General features: G+C 40.7%; 1 protein-coding gene across 1 annotated transcript in view; it reads left to right on the forward strand.

Moving 5' to 3' along the window:
• The first annotated feature begins 8,650 nt into the window (after positions 1-8,650).
• eif3ea (eukaryotic translation initiation factor 3, subunit E, a) overlaps positions 8,651-23,160 on the forward strand; it is a 31,429-nt gene continuing 16,919 nt past the window's right edge. Inside the window, exons 1-7 of the mRNA XM_030394867.1 lie at positions 8,651-8,807; positions 9,964-10,081; positions 10,311-10,428; positions 12,391-12,433; positions 13,417-13,521; positions 21,544-21,669; positions 22,010-22,134. Coding sequence (XP_030250727.1) covers positions 8,718-8,807; positions 9,964-10,081; positions 10,311-10,428; positions 12,391-12,433; positions 13,417-13,521; positions 21,544-21,669; positions 22,010-22,134 — 725 coding nt within the window. The 5' untranslated portion in view covers positions 8,651-8,717. The remainder of the gene's footprint in view (positions 8,808-9,963; positions 10,082-10,310; positions 10,429-12,390; positions 12,434-13,416; positions 13,522-21,543; positions 21,670-22,009; positions 22,135-23,160) is intronic.

The raw sequence follows: 23,160 nt of genomic DNA on the forward strand, positions 1-23,160 counted from the left end.
CTGAGGAGCCTCTGTGAATCTCATCCCCTCCCAGTGTATGCTCGCTTACACACTTCTCTCTTACCACATTGCACACTTGTTGATGTGGGCTCAGCACAAACTTGCTTACAGAGACATTTCAGAGACCTGATGTCATATCCAGTGCTGCTCACTGCATACAGCCTACTGTTATGCATACTTTGTTGATGTTCTGTTGCAAAGGACAACAAGGAGATTTATTTTCCAAAGGACAATGATATTGTAAAATATCAGTAATGGGCAAGTGCACAAGGGAACGATGAAATGTCATCATCCCTGTCAGGGATACAAATAATAACACTGTGTACAGTTTAGGTTACGCTCAGCTTTGGCGATCTGTGCACTTGTAATTTTCAAGTCTGCACATGGCAGTCAGTTGATATGTGGTTGGGTTTTTGCTGGAACGCGAAATGCCAAAGAGACCACATTAAAACAATCACACACTGTCCTCTGGGGAAGAGGGCTTTCCCCTGTCTGCCAAGGTGCCACTGAAGGCCAGGGCCCTAACAGTGACCCGCAATAAACGCCGTGCAGCGGCCGTGACTCCTGGGATTTCAGGACACGATGGTAAAAAGCGCTCTGTGAACAAGCTGTCTATAACTTTGAGATGCAGCTGGATGTGGTGGTGGTAAAAAAAAAAAAAAAAAAAAAGCCTCTTGACATAAGGCGCCTGTTTAACTTGGAGCAGCTCTCTTGTGCAGAAATGTCACAATATGGGAGATCAATTGCAGCCATCTGAAAACCCAAATTGTACTACTTGACTGGTGCTTACGTAGGTTTCCATGCTCTGGAAGCCCCCACATATGGCACACAAGACAAGCCTATATATATTTTCCTTTTCGGTCTCCATGTATGAAAAAAAAAAAAAAAAAAAAAGCTAAATATTCCAGTAGAAACACTTCACAGGCATTATTTTTTGATTTCTGACAGAAGCAATCAGAGTTGGCAATCTCTAAAATGAACAGTTATGGACTCAAAATTAAGGTAAGGTTGAGGTGCTCTCTGTGGTTTTGAAATAGTTCCTGTTCCATCTAGGTTTCTCCTTCGTTGGTGTTGTACAGTGAGTTGCGGAAAATGAAGACAGATGCAATTAGCAACAATGTTTGGACTCAGCCTTCTGGAGCCGGCGGCGCTGTGTTTACTTTGAAATCTGATTAGGTCCCCTGTCTGAGCAAGTTGCTTTCACCTCACCGCGAATAACTCTGTACAGATGACTTCAGCACGCTTTGCCTCTGATGGACTCCCTCTATTGCACCTTTGACCTCACCCATATCCTGAGTGAGAGGCCCTGAGCGGGAAATTATGGCACATCACAATTAGGCTTCCTCACTCTCCTGCTCTTCTCCGTCTTGACTCCGGTGCCAAGAACAATATTCAGCCCGATGTCAGAGCAGCACCACACTGGTAATTGATGTTACTCACACGGTATGAAGCGTTGGACGTATTGCTCCCCCGGCACCTTGTGCAGTAGCGTGATTGCTTATTGTGGATTGGAGTATTACCACATGTAGTATATTATGTGTTGCTAGATTGGTTTTAATAGCCCATCGTCCTTTCTCATTAAATCCGAACAAGGATTTAACATCAGCATGCGTGAGATTACCTCCGAAACACTTCAGCACAGGCTGTAGGTGATGGCCACATTCATCATGAGAAGTGATGGTAATTTAGACTGAGAAAAACTCATTCTTACAAGCTCTGGAGGCCATAAATTGATTTCTACATGAACACATTCCTGCGCTCCTCCTTGAATTTATTACAGTAGGAAAAAAAAAAAGAAGAGTCTCTTTGGAGGACTTTACATTGAAGCCTGATCTTACATAACCCTCATGCAGTCTTATTAAAGAGAAAGTTTGATCTCTGAGAGAGGATTTGGCAGTGACGTGACAATTTTGACACCTCCGAGCCAAATATTGAAAATTCTTTCTCCGTCTCATCCAAGAATAGCATCATCTTCATCTTAAGTTGCGGCAGCTGGTGAAGTTCATTCATTCCACCAGCATTTTTTTTTTTTCATACATGGTTCCAACTCGAAATACAAAGCACTTCTACAACCTCTCGGGGTCGACGCTGAGGTTTGACATTCACAGAAGTCACAGCTTTTGTTCACTGGTCTTACTTTCTTTCCGTTAGCCCGAGAGTGGTTTTATTCAGAGACCTCCACTTAGCTGCATAAACACACACAATAGCAATTATTACAGAAATGTAAAAATCCGCAGGAAGAGGGATATTCAAATCTCGTCCCCCATGCAGTGGAAGCCTGTAACTATACAACATAATCTGGAGTTATCCGATTTCACTTTTCTTTTCTGGTAAGAATGCTCACCACCACAAATTTGGAGATAGCGCCATGTTCTCTGTAATGTCATGTTTTTCAAAGCAAATTGCAGAGCACGAGTGAAGTTATGCATAACGAGAGGAGCGAGCATCTGAGGAAGGATTAGAGGGGTCAAATATTGATCGACTCCCATGTGTGCCTTCTGCGATGCTGCTGATGTATAGTACAAGTCACTCCTTGTTTGTGCGGCCGACATGTGTTGCGCAGATGTCCTCTTTGCTTGGTGCCATCAGGCGCTCGCTGGAGGTTTGCATTGTTTTCTGGCCCACAGGCCTGGTCGATAACCTTCATCCCTCTGCCGTCGAGTGTGACACTGCTGAAGTCAGCACTGTGCTCCGAATCAGGAGTGTGGGCCGCTGATTTATAACCTGACACACACACGGAGCGAGGTGATGCATATCTAAAAAGTTTACAAAAGAATCATTGAAATTCATATGAGATGCTGGAATTCAGATTCAGAGCAGGGATGCTTGGCTTTGCTACACACAGCGCCGAGTCATTCGTCTTCAGGTCTTATTGATTTATATTTTGACAGATATTAGAATGAGGCCAGTGGTGGGTGTCTTTGGCAGTGTCATCTCCTCTCCCTCTCTTGGATTCATTTGTTGACCAAGAAAGCTTTCAGGGAACTGGAGAGCTGAGGTTTTTCATGGAATATTTGGCCTGTCACAGCAGCGCCCTTTAAGTTTATCCCATTAAGGCAGAGGAGTGTTTTCTGCAAGACAAACACGTAGAATGATGGATAACTGTCTTGCATGCTGAAATGTGTTGCTGTCTGAGCATCCCGGTGTTGAACCTGGAGATCATGTGTGGTCAGAGCCATCACCGCCCGCAACTGCTTCATCCTACAAAAACACGCGCATGCTTTGATTCGAGGAGACAGAAATGTTGGATGACTGTTTATATTTACTCCACTTTTATGGGCTTTGTTTAAAGTTTTGATAAGCCCTTAACCCAAACCTCTTCATTCACCATCCTGGCTGGATATTATGGGCGTTGCTGGGAACAAATCATAAGTTACATTCAGCCTGTTGGTTGGGTTGACTGAGAAGCACCTTGGCAGGGGGAGATTACAAAGTTGCAGAGAAATCGCCAAAACAAAGTTATGTTAGAGAGCTGACGGCCGTGAACTGCATCCACAAGAGGTTAAACAATCACAGTGTGGGGCTCATGTTCGCAGGAAGTATGCACAATTGCATAGACTCTGCCTTAATCGAGTAGTTGGACATTTTGGGAAGCCATTGTCATATCTGTACTACATATTTAACCACAGCCAGCAGCTGGTCAGTTTAGCTTAGCATAAAGACAGGAAACATGGGTAAACAGCAAGGCTAAATGCAACACAATCCTCACATCAGCACCTTCTGAACTTCACTTACACGTTATACATCTTAGGGGGAGCACTTGTCCTTGAGGTTGGTGGGTTGGGTATGAGTGGTTTGATTCCCCTGGACCGCACTGTCAACAGTTATCACAGGTGCTATTTCTTCAGTAGAAAGTAGTTCCAATGAAAAGACGGATGTGGAGACTCCAGAGGAACAATAGCTTTTCTGGAAACAGATGTTGCCATGGAATTTTCTAAATATGTATTTTTTTTATTGCTGTAGCACAGACTAGATTATACCTAGCACCAAAGTGTTGGTGATTTATGAGTAAGATACAGTTGGGTCGAAATGTCTGTGACCACTAGTCAAAATACTCAAATGCAACACTATTTTTTTTTCATTACAAATTATGAAGAAAGCGTAACAATCTGAGTGAAAAGCTGAATAAACAAAAAAGCAAGCTCCATAAATTTCAGAATATCGTAGTATTTGGTATATCCCTCTATTTGCTCTAATAAGCATGCAAGTGCCCCAAAACATTTTCAGTAGGGGATGAGGTCAGGAGACAGTGGAGGAGAGTCCATGACAGTCACATCACACAGTCACAGTCACATCAGTCTTCTTTGGTCTTTAAGTGGTGCTTGTAAACCACGGAGGTGTGTTTGGGGTCATTACTAATGGCCTCAGACTGTTGTGCCTTCTGCATCTCAGATTGAATCTGACTATCTCAATTGAATCAATCTACATGGACTCCACTAAGGAGAAGTGAGTGTATTGTCATTTTTATTTCATTTTCTAGTCCATTTCACTTAAATTAATTTGAGGGGGAAAAATCTCACCTCTTGGGAGCACTGTGAGGTCACCAAAGGAAGTAGTTCAATAACCCAAATATATAGGCCAGTACCCAAATACAACCCCAAGAATCCAGCCATATTATATTCCAAGATGTGATCCAAATATGATTGATATCTCCTTCAGTCATGAGAGATACATATTTTATGTTCAATTAACATCCATCTTTCAGTATGGGGCCACTTTTATCCCACTAGAATAGAGCTCATGTCATCCCATACAGCAGAAATGAGATCATCCTTGGACCATTTACACAACACAAAATAAGATGTATCTCCTCATCTCCTGATACGGCTCATGTCTAATGAGAAATGGCTTGATTTTCCAGAGAATCATAATTCATATGCTTAAGTGTAAAAACGTCAAGTTGCAGTTTTACAAGGGGTTGTGGGCCAATCTATTTCTTGGCCTGGAGCACTGACTTCCTGGAGAGTCTGCTGGTTGCCTGGCAACACAAGGTTGATGACAAGAATTCAGGAACATGAATGCTTGTAAAACGGCAACTTGTTGTTTTTACACTTTATATAGTTGTGTAAAAAAAAATGATGCTAGGTGAATTCTGTTTTCCAGTCTTTATGTCAAGCTAAGTGAACTTGCCAGGCTCCAATTACATATCAACTATATAGATCTGACCGTGGTATCAATATCCTCATGTAACTCTCAGCAAAACAGCAAATGTATCTCCCAAAATGCCAAACTGTTCCTTTAAACAGTTGCCATTTTTAGTTTGGGTTGGTATAATCCAAACTTAAATTATATCTCTTTGCCCTTTTTCCAAATTGTCTGCTATTCACAGTTTTGCCTTTGCTTTTCTCTTCGGGGATGGATGAGTAAGCTGGAACTGGACCTTTGAAAACATGTATTAAGCATAGTTCAGGCCCTAATGGCCAGGCCCTCGGCGGCAGGGTCTGTTTGGTTTGCAAATTTTAAATATGCAATATAAGACCTCTATTATCAAATGAAAGAACTGGTCAAAAGTTAGTTTTGAGCAGAAAGATAGAGAACGTCTCCGCTCAGTGATTATTCTGAAGACTGAAGTCTAGACTGAACATGTTTATGCGATACCAGCATGCTATCAGCAAAATAACATTAGCGTGGCGTCAGGAAAGAAAACTGAAGAAAATTCCAAGAAAGGACAGAATATTCCCCTGCACATGTTTTCCAAAATACTACCTCCCAAGCACCTTTTTTTTCCAAAATGAAGATTGGCTGGTTGAAACAAGAGAAACCAAAGCAATTTGGCCTTCATATCAGTGTTTAAAATACATGATTTCTTGTCGGTTTGAATTTAGCTTGTGGTGTTTTACTTATCTGAGAAGGCTCACTGGCTTTGCCTGGACCAGTGAAGACCTTTCCCGCTGCTTCCTAATTCAATATTGTGTAATAACAAGTATTATTGCCTGCACATAAAACACAAGCACACAACTCAAATTATACCGAGAATGGACGATATAGTGCGTCTGTTTATGTTAGATGGAGGAACAATTATTGCTTTATGATCACTTTTAGGTTGGAAGGACACGTAGAGGTTTTCCTGCTCAGTAACTATGAAAGTTACTGAGGTGGTGAGAGGAGTTGAACCTTATTTTGTCGAAAACAAACGCCCTTCCCAGGGTTATTAATGTTGTCTTTGGTGGCCTCTTCTAGACTTTTCAACTGCTGAAACAGTCTCAATTTGATGCCAGCAGCAAAAAAGACAGGCCATTTCTATAGGGTTATTATAGTTTTTTTATTTCAAAAAACAATTTCATGGCAAAGTGCTGAGGAGGAATAGAGGGGTCTCACTGCCTGAGGAAACAAGCTGCTCTGTTGTCTGGTGGCACAGTTTTGTTTCAACATTGTCTAGTACAGTTATGAATTGTGTAGCCACAGATGGATACATTACCACATCAGAATACATCGTGCAAACAGCTGTGTTTAAAGAAGAAATCTTTTGTGTCTTTGTTTCACACACTTTCAAACAAAGTCACAAGCTAGCCAGATCAGGATATTTACAACATAATGGTGACACACCCGACTCTGTCCACAGGGGTCGCCATAATCAACAAAAATGTAAGTTCCCTGTAGCTGCTTTAATTAACAGTATTAAAGTGGCAGAATTACAGTCAAACATGTACCCGCTGACATGTTCAACCTTATTATTGTATATATTACATCTTAATATTCTGCCAAGTGCACTCATATGAACTACAGCGTTTTTGTATGAAACTATGCAAGTATGAACAACATTGCAAATATAAATTCATGGCAAGAGAAAAAAGGATGCTCTCCTGCCTTCAGAAAAAAAATCTTATCCTATCATCAGTCAAAAAGACCCTACTCATTTTTCTCCATTCCCTAACTTTAAACCTTTGTCAGGAAAAATCAGATACATGATGTAACTGTGGTTCCCACATGGAAATTCGGAGATGGAGATTTAAAAATTAAATACAACAATTATGCAACACATTGAACGATTTTCAAAATGATCAATAATTCAAATACTTCAAGAAAAAAAACTAAGGAGAATTAAGATAACTACACTCAGCAAAAAAACAAACAAACATGACATTTAAGAAATGTGTCTACAGTATGCATAGCTGCTCACATTAATGAAGCTGGTACTTTGAAAAAAAGAAACAGAGAAAGTATTTTAATGTGACCTTATAAAGCCAACTTATAGTAGCCAAACTGACTGGAGTTTTTAAGTATTTAAATTAAATCATGAATGATCTAATAGAGACAAATTCCTAAATGATGCCTGCCAAACTGATTTAATGACCGTACGGGTGACTCCTTTTCCTGCAAAACCTTTGCTGAAATGAAGCAGACAACACAAAGGGGTCTTCAGCAAAGTAAAAGCAGTGTTTTTTCTTTTTTTCTTTTTTTTTCAATTTAAGCAAGCTGCCACTGAGCCAGAGCTGACTGTGTCAGAAGCACCCAGTAAAACAGCAAATGGCTATGGTGAGTGCTGTCTGTTTATGACTCATTTCTACCTGCCATCAGGCGGCAGGGAGAAGGGGGAGTGAAGGAGAGAGAGCTCAGCGGTAACAAGGAAGGAATTGTGCGAGGACACAAGACGGTTTCGTGTGGTTGTCAAGAAAACAAGGTAGTAGTGAAACCTATTAGAGATGGATCATTTAGTAGCTGATATTGGCTGTTGTTGAGTATGGTCAACACATGGGCACCTTTATGAGGCAGCTGCTGAAGGCGGAGAAAGAGGGCTGGTTCAGATGCACAGTGGAGACATTCTATAGCCTTGTGGAAAAGTAAAAGGATTGGAAATTATCTGGTTGTTTTCATTCAAATTTAGCAGGCGTGTGAGTGTCGGATCATCATGTCTATATTTGCCCTCAAATGGTTTTGGTCCCATGAAGAAGTCAGTCACACACAGGCTTACAGGAGAAATATTGGCGGTGTCTGGAGGAAAGCCTATGTTTTTAAATTCAACAAAACGCTCGCGCCGATCCCTCTTTATAAATGAAATGTTTCACTGTATCAACACCACAAGGAAATTATGGCAATTTTGAAAGGTTTACGAGTCACAGTCATGCATCCGTCTGAGAAACCAGTGAGGCTAAAAAAAAGAAGGCTACACATTTGAGGAAGGCCGAAATGGTAAAGATGTCGGTGAAATTCAAGTCTCTTTCTCACCAGCAGGGAACTGATTGTTAACTTTCATTGTAGCAAGAGGGCTATGCATATATAATAAATATATAATATATATAGACCTCACGAGACCATGTTACCTATTATACTCCTAAACTGATCACTCTATTAAAGGTAAAACTTAAATAGAATGAGTAAGCTCACTAAGACATCAGGCCTGGACAGTGCAAAAGCATGACTGAAACTGAAATTTGCCTTGAGGGGAAAAGGAGCAAACAAATAACAATTCTAAATAGTTTTATCATGCCTGCATACTGGAAATTTGAAGGAAAAGCGAGCACAGCATAGTGGTGCAAGACAACATCAAACAGTTCAGAAAAGCAAAATCTATCTATCTATCTATCTATCTATCTATCTATTACAATGATTTAATACGGTATACAACACAGAATAAGCGGACAGCATGCACTTCATAAAAACCCTGTGAAAGCAGCATCACCACTCATTTCAGTGAGGATGCGGAGGACGTCGCTGATTGGTCCGCCCCTCCGCACAAAGCTGAAACGCGCTTCCTTTTCCCTTTCCCCGGAGCAAAGATGGCGGAATACGACCTCACCACCAAAATTGCTCACTTTTTAGACCGTCATCTCGTTTTTCCTCTCCTGGAGTTCCTGTCTGTCAAAGAGGTACGAACTATACGAACACATACAACTTTCGGTACACTTTATCGTTATTTAAAGTAACTATATATGGCTTTTGAGCCGTTTTAAAGCGCTAAGGAGTTGTCCACATTTTCTGGAGCTGTGTAAAGTAGCCACGTTTAAACGGAGTGTAGCCGGAAATGTAGACATGGGTTCAAAATAAAAGCGTCGAAACAAGTTACGTCTATCCTAAATGGATGACTCTCCGTGAGAATAAAACAAAATAAGTAGATTTAATAAGTGCAGTTGTTACACGAATAAATATGATAAAAATGCGACATGAAAGTTTGCGCATGGCACATTTTAACACACGAAAGATTTCCATTGAACTTTACATTTGAAAATAAGGCATCGGAAGTCCTGCGTTTGAGTTGGAAATGCTTGACACAAAGCTGGTAAGCGAGCCACGCGCTGTTTCAGGTGGTTTTAGGAGTGCGTGGTTCCTGTACTCGGCGTAGTAGGGTGTACATCGTTGTTGGGCGGTGCTTCCACACACATTCGCATTCTGTAGGTCAGCGATTTTCCCGCCCGGTGGGGATATACGGGTCCGTAAAACAGGCGTACATTAGCTCTTAGTCGATGCTAACCATTGGAAGCTAACAAAAGTCGTTCATTTTGTATAAATAACCCTAAAGGTTCGAATATGTACTTAGTCTGTCTGTGACAAATATCGCTTAAAAGCTGGAAAATAACAATTAAGAATGTTTACAACACATAACACGATTATCAATAGCAATACGTAACACCGGCTGGGTTCGATGATCATGTAGTATTGTGTATCAGTAGGTTAAGTTAAAATGCTCACATGAATGTCATTTTCTGTTCTAGGTGTCTCTGTTACGTGTAGTAAGCTAGTAATGGCTAATATGTTTGGTTTCATTTAAACTGAATGTTGTTATAATACCATCAACAATAGCCAGCACGCCATTTATTAAGTACAAATATTTATTATGCAAGCAACTTATACTTTATATGTTTTGAAGGTTAAGTCAGTTGACAATAAGAGTGTGTTCTTTGTTATTATTTATTAATTGAAAACATTCAGTATATAAGTTCTTGTAACTTTTTCTTAGCCTCCAAGTTAGATAATAATGTTGTACAAAACATCCACTCACCTCTGTTTTCTATCATTGTTTCGTAGATCTACAATGAGCAGGAGCTGCTTAATGGAAAACTGGACCTCCTCAGTGACACTAACATGGTGGACTTTGCCATGGATGTGCACAGAAGCCTCTTTTCTGAAAAGGAAATTCCCCATAGTAAGTGTTGACGCATGGTACACACTCCTTATATGCACTTCTCCGGCAACCACTCACACAATATCAAGGATGGTATTGAAATTGCCTTATAGAACTCACTCACTCCATTTAGAATTGATTTAGCAGTAAACTTTATTTACAGCACTTCCAGAGCTTGGTTGCAGGCTGTGTAAGTGTTGGTTTATGGTGTTACTGTAGTTAATGCCCTTCTTTATCCTCCCTGTGTCAGCTCTAAGGGAGAAGAGGACTGAGGTTGTGGCCCAGCTAAAGCAGCTGCAGTCAGAGACAGAACCCATTGTGAAGATGTTTGAGGACCCGGAGACTACAAGGCAGATGCAGTCCACCAGGTAAAAGCTCTCATTTATGAATAAAGACTGGTGTCTTTCATTATTATGATTGTTGTTATTGTCCTAAAACAGATTTTATGAGAGATATGATTCGCCTTTATGAGGTTGTGACATTTATTGCTGGTCTTCCTTGCCATCTTTCTAGGATTAGTAAAACCTGTTATTTGAAACCATACGTGGAAAAGCAGCACTGAAAAAAGATTTTGTAGAGTCAATGGAACTGCTTTTTGAATGAAAAACGCACTTGGCCTTTTTTAGGGGCGAGTCAGCAAAGACAGACGTAAAAAGAGACAGACGCAAAATGCTGTGGTTAAGTTTTATTAAGACTGTTTTGTTGTAGACGGTGATTAAAATAGTTTGGTCATATTCAGTCTGTGTCCTTCCCTTTGTTTCTTGGCGAGAGTGTGTACAGTTAATCAAAAGCATTTTCCATTTTCATTTATTTTCAATTTGTACTGTTTTATTGTATTGTTGTAGTTGGGCTGCAAACATTTGTTTATATAAGACACAGATTAATATGAACTGTTATGAGATTTGAAGCCTGATAATAGCAACATTGATTTATTTATGTCCATGTTATTGTAAGTTTGCTAAGTCAGGAGGAAATCTTCCTTTTGGATGAGGGATCTTGTGTCTGTCTTAAGTTAAAGAATTTTCTCTTCATACCATCTGATTTTATGAAACAATGGGGAACTCATCTGGGGTCAATGAAGAATTCGCTCTGAAGCCAAAGGACATGCAACAGTTTTATTCCATCATTATGGCTAAATAATTTTTGATGCGATTGCTTGTTTTTGACATTATTTCTGGATTAGACGATCATTCGGTGCAGGGAATGAGAAATGGGTTGTTATTTGAACCCCATTGCCCTGTACTTTGGTTTAACACACACTGATGCATAAATCATTTTACAGGGTAATATAACCTATTGGTCTCAGTACTTTTATTGAACAGTAGGCTAATCTGCCTTACCAGGCTTTATTTGGACAACCACTGAAGCCCAGCTGTCATAGTAAACCGTGTTAGTACCATATTTATAAACAGTCTGTTATTGTTGGACACACATGGTAGATTATGAAAACCACAAGGGTGAGCTATGATTTATGTTCTCATTTGTTCAGACTTGTTAAAGCAATGAAACCAACGTTTTGTGCGTTGTTGTTTTTTAAGTCAACCTGCTATAGATTGCTCCTTGACTTTTCAGTGCAGAAGGTGGCAGTAATGCTGTGCAGACTTTCTCAGAAACAGTTGCCACTTGTTGGACATCTGCGCAGCTGCTTTTCATCTAAACCTCAAAACTAGTGCAAAGCAAAATGTACAAGTTAAGCTATTTCTTGTCACTATTAAGACAGACATTGTATGGATACTATTCATGGGCCCATTTTGTATCTTTTGTGAGGGATACATCTGCAGTGCTGCAATGCATTTGTAGAGCATTAGCAGATGACCTGTCCCAAAGCAGCAAAGAATCTGGCTCTGGCCTCAATAATACATCACACATTTGCCAGCAAATGTGCACTAATTCGTTCACATTACAGAAGTGAAAATACCCAAGAAACACACGCAGTTTCAATGTGGTGTCCACATAAATACCAAGATTTTAGGTTACAGGCAAAGTAGTAAAACGCAGTTTGGATACAAACGTTTAGAAGAGCCAGTGCATTCCTTTTATTTTGACAAAGCCATAGAGACTCAGAGGCACTTCCCTCACCAGACATAATTTGTTAGACATGGCTAGCATAGATTTATAGTGGCCAAACCGACTGTAATAAACAGCCCATCACACTGTTTTAAAAGTGAAATGGTCTTCATGTATGCAAAGCTCTTGATTTAGAACAGAAGTGGAAAAATGTACCTGAAGGAGACTCCATACACCAGTATGTCAGCCAAACTGCAACCCAAGTTAAATGACCTCTAACAACAGGAACTGTCTTGCTTCTTTTTTTTTCTTCTTTTTTGCAGGGATGGACGAATGCTCTTTGACTATTTGGCAGAAAAACATAACGTAAGTTGGCCTGATCTGCTGACATCTCACTTCTTCACTGCATTTCCCATGGCTCTTGTGTGAACCCATGGTTGTTTTAGGGGCGAAGTGGGAGGGGCTGGCCGAGCAGGGAAATGCAGAACTACTTCCCAAAACCCTTAACTCATTTTCGGGGTTTGTATGGCTTGCACAAATTCTGCGGACATTTACATTCTGTGGTGAATTGTTAAGAATAAACGGAGTAGCTCGGGACTCGTGGATAGAGCCGCAAGAATGCCGGAGCTTCTATATTTACCGTGATTTTTGGCTTCTTACACTCCCATCCATCGGTCCCCTCCCACTCCGGTATCCCGCTGACCTGCATGCTGTCCCCAGTGCACCTCCACACAGCCCAGGCTCGGGGGCCCCTCAGCATGCTGTGGGAAAGGCTTGGGCGGCCCGGTGCACCCACTGCCTGTCCCAATTCTACTGAATCCTAGTGAATGGCCTGACGTCAGTGCACACTGCTGTGAGATACTAGACAGCAGGAAGGACAGTTAAATATAGGTAGACAAGTAGGCTTGAAATGATAGCCCTATATATACATCTCCATTTCTAATTTAGTTCACCTGACCACTGCTTGGTACATTGCTGTAGCAGTGTTTACTCTATATTTATTTAGCAGTGGTGTGCCACCGCAAGAGAAAAAAGTATGTTACCACTACGAATAGGTATGCAATTAAAATTAGATTTTTCAATTTAGTTATGAGGATTTAAAATATATTTGGAGTAGCCCACATTTTTGAGGCGTAATATTTTTATTTTGATTATACCTTAACCCTGAAATGCCGCAACAATATATGACACAGCTGGGATTTCCGCATAGCTGCATTGTAGTGCTGCATTGTATGTTTTAATTTGAAAATATCCCTGATTTTTTTTTTTTTTTTTTTTTATATAACTTGTTTTGACAGCAATTTGCTTTTATCCTGAGCGATATTGATAAACTTGTATTTCTCTTGAAGTTCCGTCAGGAGTACTTGGACACGCTGTACAGATACGCCAAGTTCCAGTACGAGTGTGGAAACTACTCTGGTGCTGCAGAATATCTCTACTTCTTCCGTGTCTTGGTAAGTTTTCAACTCTTGTCATTGACATTCAACACCAGTTAACATTAATGGTGATGTTTGCTGATAACTGCACACCTTGCCTCCCTTAACAGAGTGCCTATAGTATTTTACTGTCCTCATTTATAAACTGGCTTAAGGCATTTCTCTGACATATTAAAACTGAACATCACATTATGTTTGCCAGATTACTTTAATTCCTCAGAAGACCAGTGCTTGCATAGGAGAGGAAAAGAACACTTAGAAGTAATTGAATGTGATAAGCTTACGTCATTGCCTATTCAATTCCCTGCACGTCTTTTGTATTAAGAGGAGACTGCTGCTGTAAGACTTGAGTAGGATCTTTTACTGGGCCAAGTGATCAGTGGCGGACTGCATAATCAGTCTGTAGTCTTCTCACGGGGCTGGCCTCAGTAGACAGCTTATTGATTTGAGTGCTGTGGCCAGAGTCCCTTGTCACGACTTCTGAGGTTATGGTGTGCTTACGTTATGCAAGGCATCTCTTAGTTAGCATCAAGAGGGTTACATATATTTTGCAAGGTGTCTCAGGGAGTCTGCATGTTCGATGGGTAGCGTGCCTATGGTGTGCTTATTAAGGGCTGTTTTTGTTAGGATGCTCTTTTCCCTGAATGTAAAATGCTGAACGAGAACATAAAAAACTGTTTATATTATACAAACAGTTAAATTAAGTAATTTTTCGAAATAAATGTTGAAAAATTGAATAATGCAAACCAATGTTTTTCAGATGAAAATAATTACAGGTCAGACAGTACTGGCACTATTCTTGTTAGTACACATGCACACTCCCCATTTCCTCTATAAACAAAAAGACTTGTTAACTGGGTTCTTGCATTTGTGGCTTCTCTCCCTTTGCCCTCAGAAATGAGTGAAAGATGAACTAGGCAGTGAAAGGGCTCTGTACAGCTCAACTGCATGGGCTGCTGCCTCTCGTAAGACGTCCACAACCTTTCAGTGGCCATGGTCAAAAACCAAGTTTGAGTCACTGTGGAGTGAAATCGGTGCCACCTCATCTCTTTGGAGCTGTCCTATTTTAGATTGTTAAAAAGTGATCCTTGAATATTTTACTGTTGAGCTTTCGCTTCTGTATTGGGCTAGTTTTGGGTTACAAAAGAATTTGACATAATTGCATCCTTTCAGTATTAGAGCATTCTTACACTGATGGAAATGTTCAGACTAGAGTAAATGTCAAAGAACAACTACTGGTTAGGTTTAAGGTGCCTTCAGAGTAGAAGTTTAAAGTAAGTAATAATCAGCTGTATGGATGCCGCAGGAAGACATTTTTCCCACTGGTTGATATTACAAGTCAAAATAGTCACTGATGATGCTCAACATATGTATACAGTGCATTCAGAAAGTATTCAGTCCCCTTCACTTGTTTCACCTTTTGTTATGCTGCAGCCTTATGCTAAAATTGTTTATTAAAAAAATGTTCCTCTTCAATCTACACTCAATACACCATAATGACAAAGCAGAAACAGAATTTTAGAAGTGTTTGCAAATGTATTAAAAAGAAACAAGTATTCAGACCCTTTGCTATGACACTTTTGCTAAATCTCAGTTGCCTAATATTTCTCTTGTTCATCTTTGAGATGTTTCTCCACCTTGACTGAAGTCCACCTATGGTAAATTGAATTGATTGGACGGGATTTGGAAAGGCATACACCTGTTTATATAAGGTCTCACAGCAGACAATGCATATCAAAGCAAAAACCAAGTCATGAGGTCGAAGGAACTGCCTTCAGAGCTCAGAGACAGTCTGGATGAGCTCCAGAGTTCCTGTGTGGAGATGGGAGAAACTTTTAGGACAACCATTACTGCAATACTCCATTGATCTGGGCTTAAAGGCACAGTGGTCAAACAGAAGCCTCTCCTCAGTGAACGTTTTGCAAAAAAGCACCTAAAGGAGAGACAGACTGAGAAACAAGATTCTCTGGTGTGATGAACCTTGGTTGAACTGTTGTCTGCAATTCTAAGTGCCATGTCTGGAGGAAACCAAGCCCCGCTCATCGCCTGCCTAATACCATCCCAACGTTGAAGCATGGTGGTGGCACCATCATGCTTTGGGGGTGTTTTTCAGTAGTAGGGACTGGGCAACTGGTCAGGGTTGAGGGCAAGCTGAATGGAGCAGAGTACAGAGGTGTCCTTAATAAAAAATCTGGTCCATAGCACTCTGGACCTCGATCTCGGCCCAAGGTTCCCCTTCCAATAGGACAGTGACACTAAGCACACAGCCAAGTCGGTGCAGGAGTGGCTTCAGAATAACTATGTGAATGTTCTTGAGTCCTGACTTGAACCCAATCAAACATCTCTGGAGAGACCTGAAAATGGTGGTCCACTAACTATCCAACCTGACAGAGCTTGAGAGGATCTGCAGAGAAGAATCCAGGTGTGCAAAGCTTGTCGCATACCAAAGAAGACTTGTTGCTGTCACTGCCAAAGGTGCTTCAACGAGGGGCCATCCACATGGAAACGCTTTTTGTGTAAACACAAATGTTTTACATTGTTTTGGCCGATTGTCCAAATGGATCCTGTAAACGCACTTTTTTGAAACCTGGTCTCAGGGTGAAAGATTTTGAAAATGCCGCCCTTGCGTCCTCGTTTGGACAGCGAATCCGCATACTTTGTGTATCAATGATGCCATCGACCTCAAGCCTTCGACCTCTTAACCCCGGAACGTCTCATAATAAACATCAACAACAACAACGGCGGACTACATGCTTGTGTTCATGCTACAGTAGTTATTGAGCCTATTAGGGTTACTAGGGCAAAATCGTTTTGGTTCGTGTGGACATGGCCTAAGTATTGTGTAAAGGGTCTGAATACTTCAGATTTCAGTTTTTCCTTTTTTAATAGATTTTCAAAAATTCAGTTTTTCCCCTTGGTCATTATGGTGTATTGAGTATAGATTGATGGGGATTTTTTACTCATTTAGATCATTTCAGCATAAAGCTGCAAAAGAACAAAAGGTGAAAAAAGTGAAGGGGTCTGAATAATTCTGAATGCACTGTATACAGTGCTGTATGAAGTTACTGCTCAAACACATGAAACACAAAACTAATCACACAAAATGCAATGTGCTTGTCAGTTACCGCTGTAACCCTAACCCATCAAAAATGCAGACAAAACAGAGAAATGGTCATTTTCTGCTTTTGTTGACAGTAGATTGGTTTAATATTTTGCAGGGAGTAATGGAAGAGCGAGCGGTTTACAAGAAACACTGCAGGCAACAGGCTGCTTTGCTTTGATTTCTCAGTAATGCAACCAACTCCTTTTCTCCCATTATGGTAATTGAGTTCCCTATTAACATTGAGTTTAGACTGCAGCTGCATGTAAGGTTGCATATAGGGCATCTCCAGGCTTGTAGCTGTTGACTGACTTTATTTATCAATTTAAAATAAAGCACACATATCCAGTGGGAATATAACTTTTTAAATTGTATTTTTTTTGGTATTATCTTACATCAAGTGTGAGGAAGTTCAGCTCAAACGAATGTCCTATAATTACCAGTGGAACCAGCCTGCATAGTCAGTGGTTTCCAAGTGTCACTCACTTGTCCTCTTTCTTTTGTTTGTCTTTGGTTCGGCATTTAACTTTGCGGTCCAGCAAGGATTCATGCCAAAGCCAGCCCTGAGAGAATGGGCAAGAATAAGATCAACATTTTGTCTTTTCATTAGGGTGAAAAACATTAAGACCGTCTTTTGTTCCGAGTCTAATTGGCATATGATACTGCACTGCATTGCCTCTTGTCTTTTGGATGTCAGTGACTCTGGCTAGTCATGCACATTCACTCTGCTGGAGTGTCCCCTCCTCAAAAACTTGGCAGTGACTCTGAGCGATGATGAACCCTCTTTGCTACAAACAACCCTCTTAACCCAAAGCAGTTGGGTACTTCATTTGATGGGTTTTTCACTGATCTGCTCAAATCTGTAGGGGGAAGAGTTGCAACCGTGACAAGATGACGGGTAATTCACCCAAGATTTCCACTTCCACTCCCCTCCAAAAAAATGCATTAAGAAAAGTCTTCAAAAGCTTGCTACGGATATGTCCCACTGTTCCAACAACAGTTGTTTATGGCTTTGCAACTCAGTCTAAATAAACCAAAATTGCTTTAATTGAGGTATGTTGTTCGAAGTCCAGCACAGTTTCTTTTTTTTTTCTTTTCTTTTTACCCCTCAAATTGTTAGACCCCTCATATTCAGTTCCAGCCAGATCAGGCTCTGTAACCAGATATCTGTTGCTTACTCTTGACAATGCAAGAGGCTCTTTAGACAGGGAGAAGGAAGAAATGGATTTCATTAGTGGGAGTGTGTATACCACTCTCCCCCTCCCCTCTTTTCAGTGTTTTGTGGACCTCCCATTCTCACAGGCCCTTCTTCTGTCTCTCCCTCCCCCGTATGGAAGAGGTGAGGCTCCATAAAGTCATTTAACGTGGGAAACCCAGTCAATTAAACGAAGGAAGCCAGCCTTGCAAAATCCATGCCTCAGGTCTTGTTACAGTGTGGCCAATCCCGAAAAGAGCAACTTATTCATATCATCACTTAATGCAGGGATTGAATGTTAAGAATAAAGATTGAGTATCCCGACAGATCCCCAGCACAGTAAATTTATTGTTGCTGGTCAGTCAGCGAAAATGTGCTCATTTCACAAACCAATGGAAACTTAAGGTAACTGCTGGAAAAACCCAGGTATTGAAACTTTTCTAGCGTGGCCACTAGTGAAAGCCAGACTGTGTGTGTGTGTGTGTGTGTGTGTGTGTGTCTGTGTGTGTAGAAAGCTGCCATAATGACCTGGAGGTCAGCCAAACGTAGCAGGCAGGGACTTCCAAGAGAGGGAAAAAAATAACAAACAAAACAAAACACTTGAACAGATGAAATGCTGACCTTTATCCTGGCAGTGGAGCCAATTTTTTCTCTCGCTGTTAACAACACCGATCTTTCTTATGACTTTCGCACTTAGAAAAAAGAAATCGCTCATCATGGACCTGGGTTGTTCTATGTGACCAAAGAAACTCTGACTGGTTGGACAGACACAGTATCTTATTGTGTTCACGTTCTAAGCAAATACAACAACAGATTTTCCAAATAATTTCCCCTTACCTGTGCTTGTCCAAATTATAGTGCTTTGTTGAAATGTTATCAGAGTGAAACTGGTCTTCATAGGGAAAACAAAAACTGTATTTCTGAATAATTTTCCCAATTTATGGAGTTCCAGCGGAAACCTGCTCTTTTTTAGTGTTTCCTCTACTTGTACATCTGTCGTGTCTCACAGTCCAATCCTGTGGCTGTCCAACGGTGTCCGGGGGTGTGTGGTTAGGATCTAGGTTTCTCTGGCCGCTCAGCAGACACCCACCCTGACTTCCTGCTTGACTCATGTCACTGTGTCTGGTGTTTGGTGTTATCGTGAACCACTGTGGCACAGAGTTTCCCAGAGCCTGAGGGTGTAGTCCAGTGTCCACTACAGATGATTGCCTTGCAGAGGTTCAGAGGCACTCTCAACCTGTGTTTCATTACCTGCTTCTTTTTTGTTTGCTTTAGTCTGTTCTGGAAATCGGAAACGGTAGCCTCCAACGTTGTTGAGAGTGATTATCCTCAAAAAGATGTGTCTCATTAGCATCAGTTCATATTTCAGCCTCAATACCTTGTGATAATGACAAAATTGTTCAGAGTTACTGAAGGCAATGGGTAGATATTATTGGAATTGTCATTCTCATGTTTGAAGTGGAGTAAAGTTGGCAAAAAACGTTGACAAAGCATTTTCACTGTTCACATTATGCTCCTGTTTGATATTTTACATATTGGGCAGTACCATTTTGCAGGTTAGTTGCAGGGCTGTATGGGTGCTGGAGATCCTTGAAAATATTCTCAAGGTTTGTGAAGTTACTATGGCAGGCGACCCATTTTGAAACATCTAACCTTTTTTGTTTTCTTTTAATTCGTCACTGTTCTGCAGAATGCTATTGTGAAACATATTTTAGTTGTTCATGGCACAACAACACGATTTAATGTGAGGATATACATATGTTAAATATGTAATGGACACAGCTTCAAGGTTGTGGGAAACCTATACGTTTCTTGAGTTTGACAATGGAGAAGTGTAGGAACTCTTTAGTTAATGTTGGGTTTAATGTTACAACCAGCACAGGATATTCCTACTGTATAATCTCTAAAGCTGCACTTATATTATTATCAACGGATAAAATGAATTGTTCTTTTACATCTCATCTATCTAGGGTTAGTTCCGATCTTCAATCGACGATACCTGACAGCCACCGTCTACTAATCCCTGAGCATTGTAACATCATGTTTCAAAATGCTCCCCAACAGAGATTAAGTGACGTGTCCCCTCAGAGTTGCTGTAAGGCAATAGTTGTTTGTGATATGTGGGGAGAGTAAAAGATAGAAGTATGTTGCTGCTCAGTCCTCAGTGACATTACGTCTCCATGTCTGTTAATCATTTTCATATCAAACCAGCTCAGTAAGCAAACCGAGGACACTTGGTAAAATGTGTGGCAGCAGTGTTGACAAGATGAGGATGCTTTTAAACCTGGCACAGAGATGTATGGCGTTGGTAACAGGAAATGGTTTCCTCTGCAAGGTGAGACAGTTTGAGATTCATTCAGAGCAATGGTGGGAAACAGCTACAATGGTGAGCTAATATGCAACTGCTGTCTTATGACAACACTGAGGGGACATGCTGCCTCAAATTTGTAAAGATGGGGCGTGGTTTAGCTCAGTTGGTAGAGCAGGCGTCCGATGTACAGAGGTTTTGTCCTCGCTGCAGCGGACCGGGCTTCGACCCCCCTGCCTGGGGCTTCTGCTTTGTGTCACTCCCCCTCTCTCATCCTGTTTCCTTTTCACATCTTCAGCTGAACTATCAATAAAGCCTTACAAAGGCCAAAAAAATACTTCAGAAAAAAAAAAAAAAAAAAAATTCGTAAAGATGATGTAATCGTCCATCACGATGTTTGACTGTGGACATCGTCATATGCCAATTCGGCAGACATTGCCCAACCCCAATCTCTTCTTTTGGTCATTGAAATGGACTAAATCTATGTGACAAACGCCCATCAGAAGGTACCAAGTACCAAATTGGATTCTTCAGACTGGAATTTATTTGACCAATCATCCAAAAGCCAAACGTATTCCATTGACATAGATATGCAATAAAGAAAGCAACAACATCTTCTAGTTTGGAAAGCTGTGAGTAGCAAATATTTCATGTGGCATCAGTGCATGTCAAATAAGGCCTCTGGAATCGTTGTCCTGTCTCCCCTCTTGTACGAATGAATAGAAGCTAGGATATCTGGGCTTCTGGGGAAAAAAAAAAAAAAAAAAATGTGTTCTTGTCGAACTCAACTTTACCACACTATATGCAATACTCTTTTCTGCAAACAAGACAAATGGCATTTGAAATCCTGCTTTAAATGTGCATATAGTTACCTGTGATGCAGGCATTGATCAAGTCCATCATCGCTGATATATCCTCAGATTGATCCAACTGAGAATGACCGTCAGCATTGCCCAATGATGTAAACTCCACTGGAACCAAAATGCTTTGGTTTCGGCAAGCTATACACATGCTCCAAATATCCCTTCACTTAACACGCTAATCTGAAAATATTACACTTTATGGTCAACTGCAATGCAGTGGTTGTATCTAAAAGTGCAGCAAATTTGGTTTCATTAAAAGCTAAACAATCTTTCATGATCCATTTCTCTTTTTCTGTCAAGCTCCATTCCCTTCGGATGACATAATTTAATCCATTTATCCAGTATAAATAAGAAAAGTGACTGCACTGTGCAGCAGTGCCACTGAAGCCAAGCAAGTAGTGGCAAGCCCAGCCTCACTGTGTATGGATGCAGATGTTACTAAGCAGTCCGCCAACCTGAATAAGGAGACTCTTCATTAGAATTTGATCTGTCAAGTAATGTGGAAAAACTGTTATTTCCAAGTTGTAGCATTGTGAGCTTCAGGTTTTAACAGTGCACCATGTCTGTTCCCCAGGTCCCATCTACAGACAGGAATGCCCTGAACTCGCTGTGGGGCAAGCTGGCCTCTGAGATCCTGATGCAGAACTGGGAGGCAGCCATGGAGGACCTGACCCGCCTGAGAGAGACTATCGATAACAATGTAAATGCCCCACTTCTCAGAATTTGATACCTCATTTAGATTCCCTTACATAGACTCTCATATCGATATTTCACTTTCAGTACAGCTCTGCTGTGGCATTTTATTCCTTACCCACATGCACTCATCTGACTACTTAAGAACTTGGGTATGGGTGTATAGTGGTTGTCTGAATTTGATTGATGGCCATGTAGGAGGCAAGAACATGTGAATTGTTTGTTCATGTGCTATACTGGAGAACAGGACAGCTTTTAATTTAAAAATGTATTTGTAATTCCTCATCTGTGCTTCTTCCCCTTCTGTCTTTATTTCCTGCCTGTATCTTCGTCTTGGTCCTTTCCAGTCTGTTACATCCCCTCTCCAGTCTCTCCAGCAGAGGACATGGCTCATTCACTGGTCCCTCTTTGTCTTCTTCAACCACCCCAAGGGCAGAGACAATATCATTGAGCTATTTCTCTATCAGCCACAGTAAGTAAACATTTATAATATGATAGTATTTAATTGTTCTTGTTTTGGTCTCCTGCGACCAGGAAATTTCGAAAACCTTTGTGAGAGTATAGGAAGTAGTCTTAAAGATATGATACATTCTACTAAACAAGGGGAACAGGAAAAGCAAAGTTCTGAAGGTTGGTTGAAACTTGGGTCTGTTGGACTATTAAGCCATATTGAAGCCTTTTGGTCACCATTTTGAATTAAAAATATGCCATCCTTGTGAGTCCTTTAAATGTATTTATCTATGTAAAAGCATCCCCATTAGCTCATGTGCATGGTAGTAATTAGTCTTCTGGGTTCCGAGATCCAGTACTTCATATTCAGCAATCACTCACACCAAATATGAATTTTTACGTGATTATGTGTAAATTGGAGGAAAAATAATCTTGTGTATAGTTCAACTTTAACTAGTGTGAACCAGCAGCAGCAGTGGAAGCAGTGTATCGCTAAGCAAACTTAATCCCTTTGCTCAGATGTGTCAACTTCTTCACCACACTATTTCTTTTTGTCATAATTAATATTTGGTGAATTGTACCAAAAACTGCCACGTTATATATCTGAGAGACTGCATAGCAGCTCAGACACAGTCTTTTTGTAACTTGATAACGGTTGTTGCTGACAAATGTTTTTTTTTTTGTCTCAAGTTGCGCGTGTATTTACGTTTCTGATGTGTTATGTTACATTAGAAATGTCGTCTTTTTATTTTCTACCATCGGCCCATATTAAAGTATATTAGTGAGAACTGTATTGTACCTCCAAGGTAAGTCTTACTTCCCAGGGGATTTAGAGTCATTTTATAGCATTAACTTGATTTAGAGAAAACCATTTGCTTTAATAACCCATTTTGGGTGGTGGGCTTCTTCATGAACCCTGCTGGTATTTTTCTAGTGGTTTCAGAAGTGTGTGTTTATGCGTGCGTGTGTGTGTGTCTGTTTTCGCGTGGTCTGTTTACTCTCCGAGTCGAGAACGAGGCCATGTGTATCGCAGATCGGAAACTTTAAA

This window comes from Sparus aurata, chromosome 17, assembly GCF_900880675.1.
Source record: "Sparus aurata chromosome 17, fSpaAur1.1, whole genome shotgun sequence".
Taxonomy (NCBI): Eukaryota; Metazoa; Chordata; class Actinopteri; order Spariformes; family Sparidae; genus Sparus; species Sparus aurata.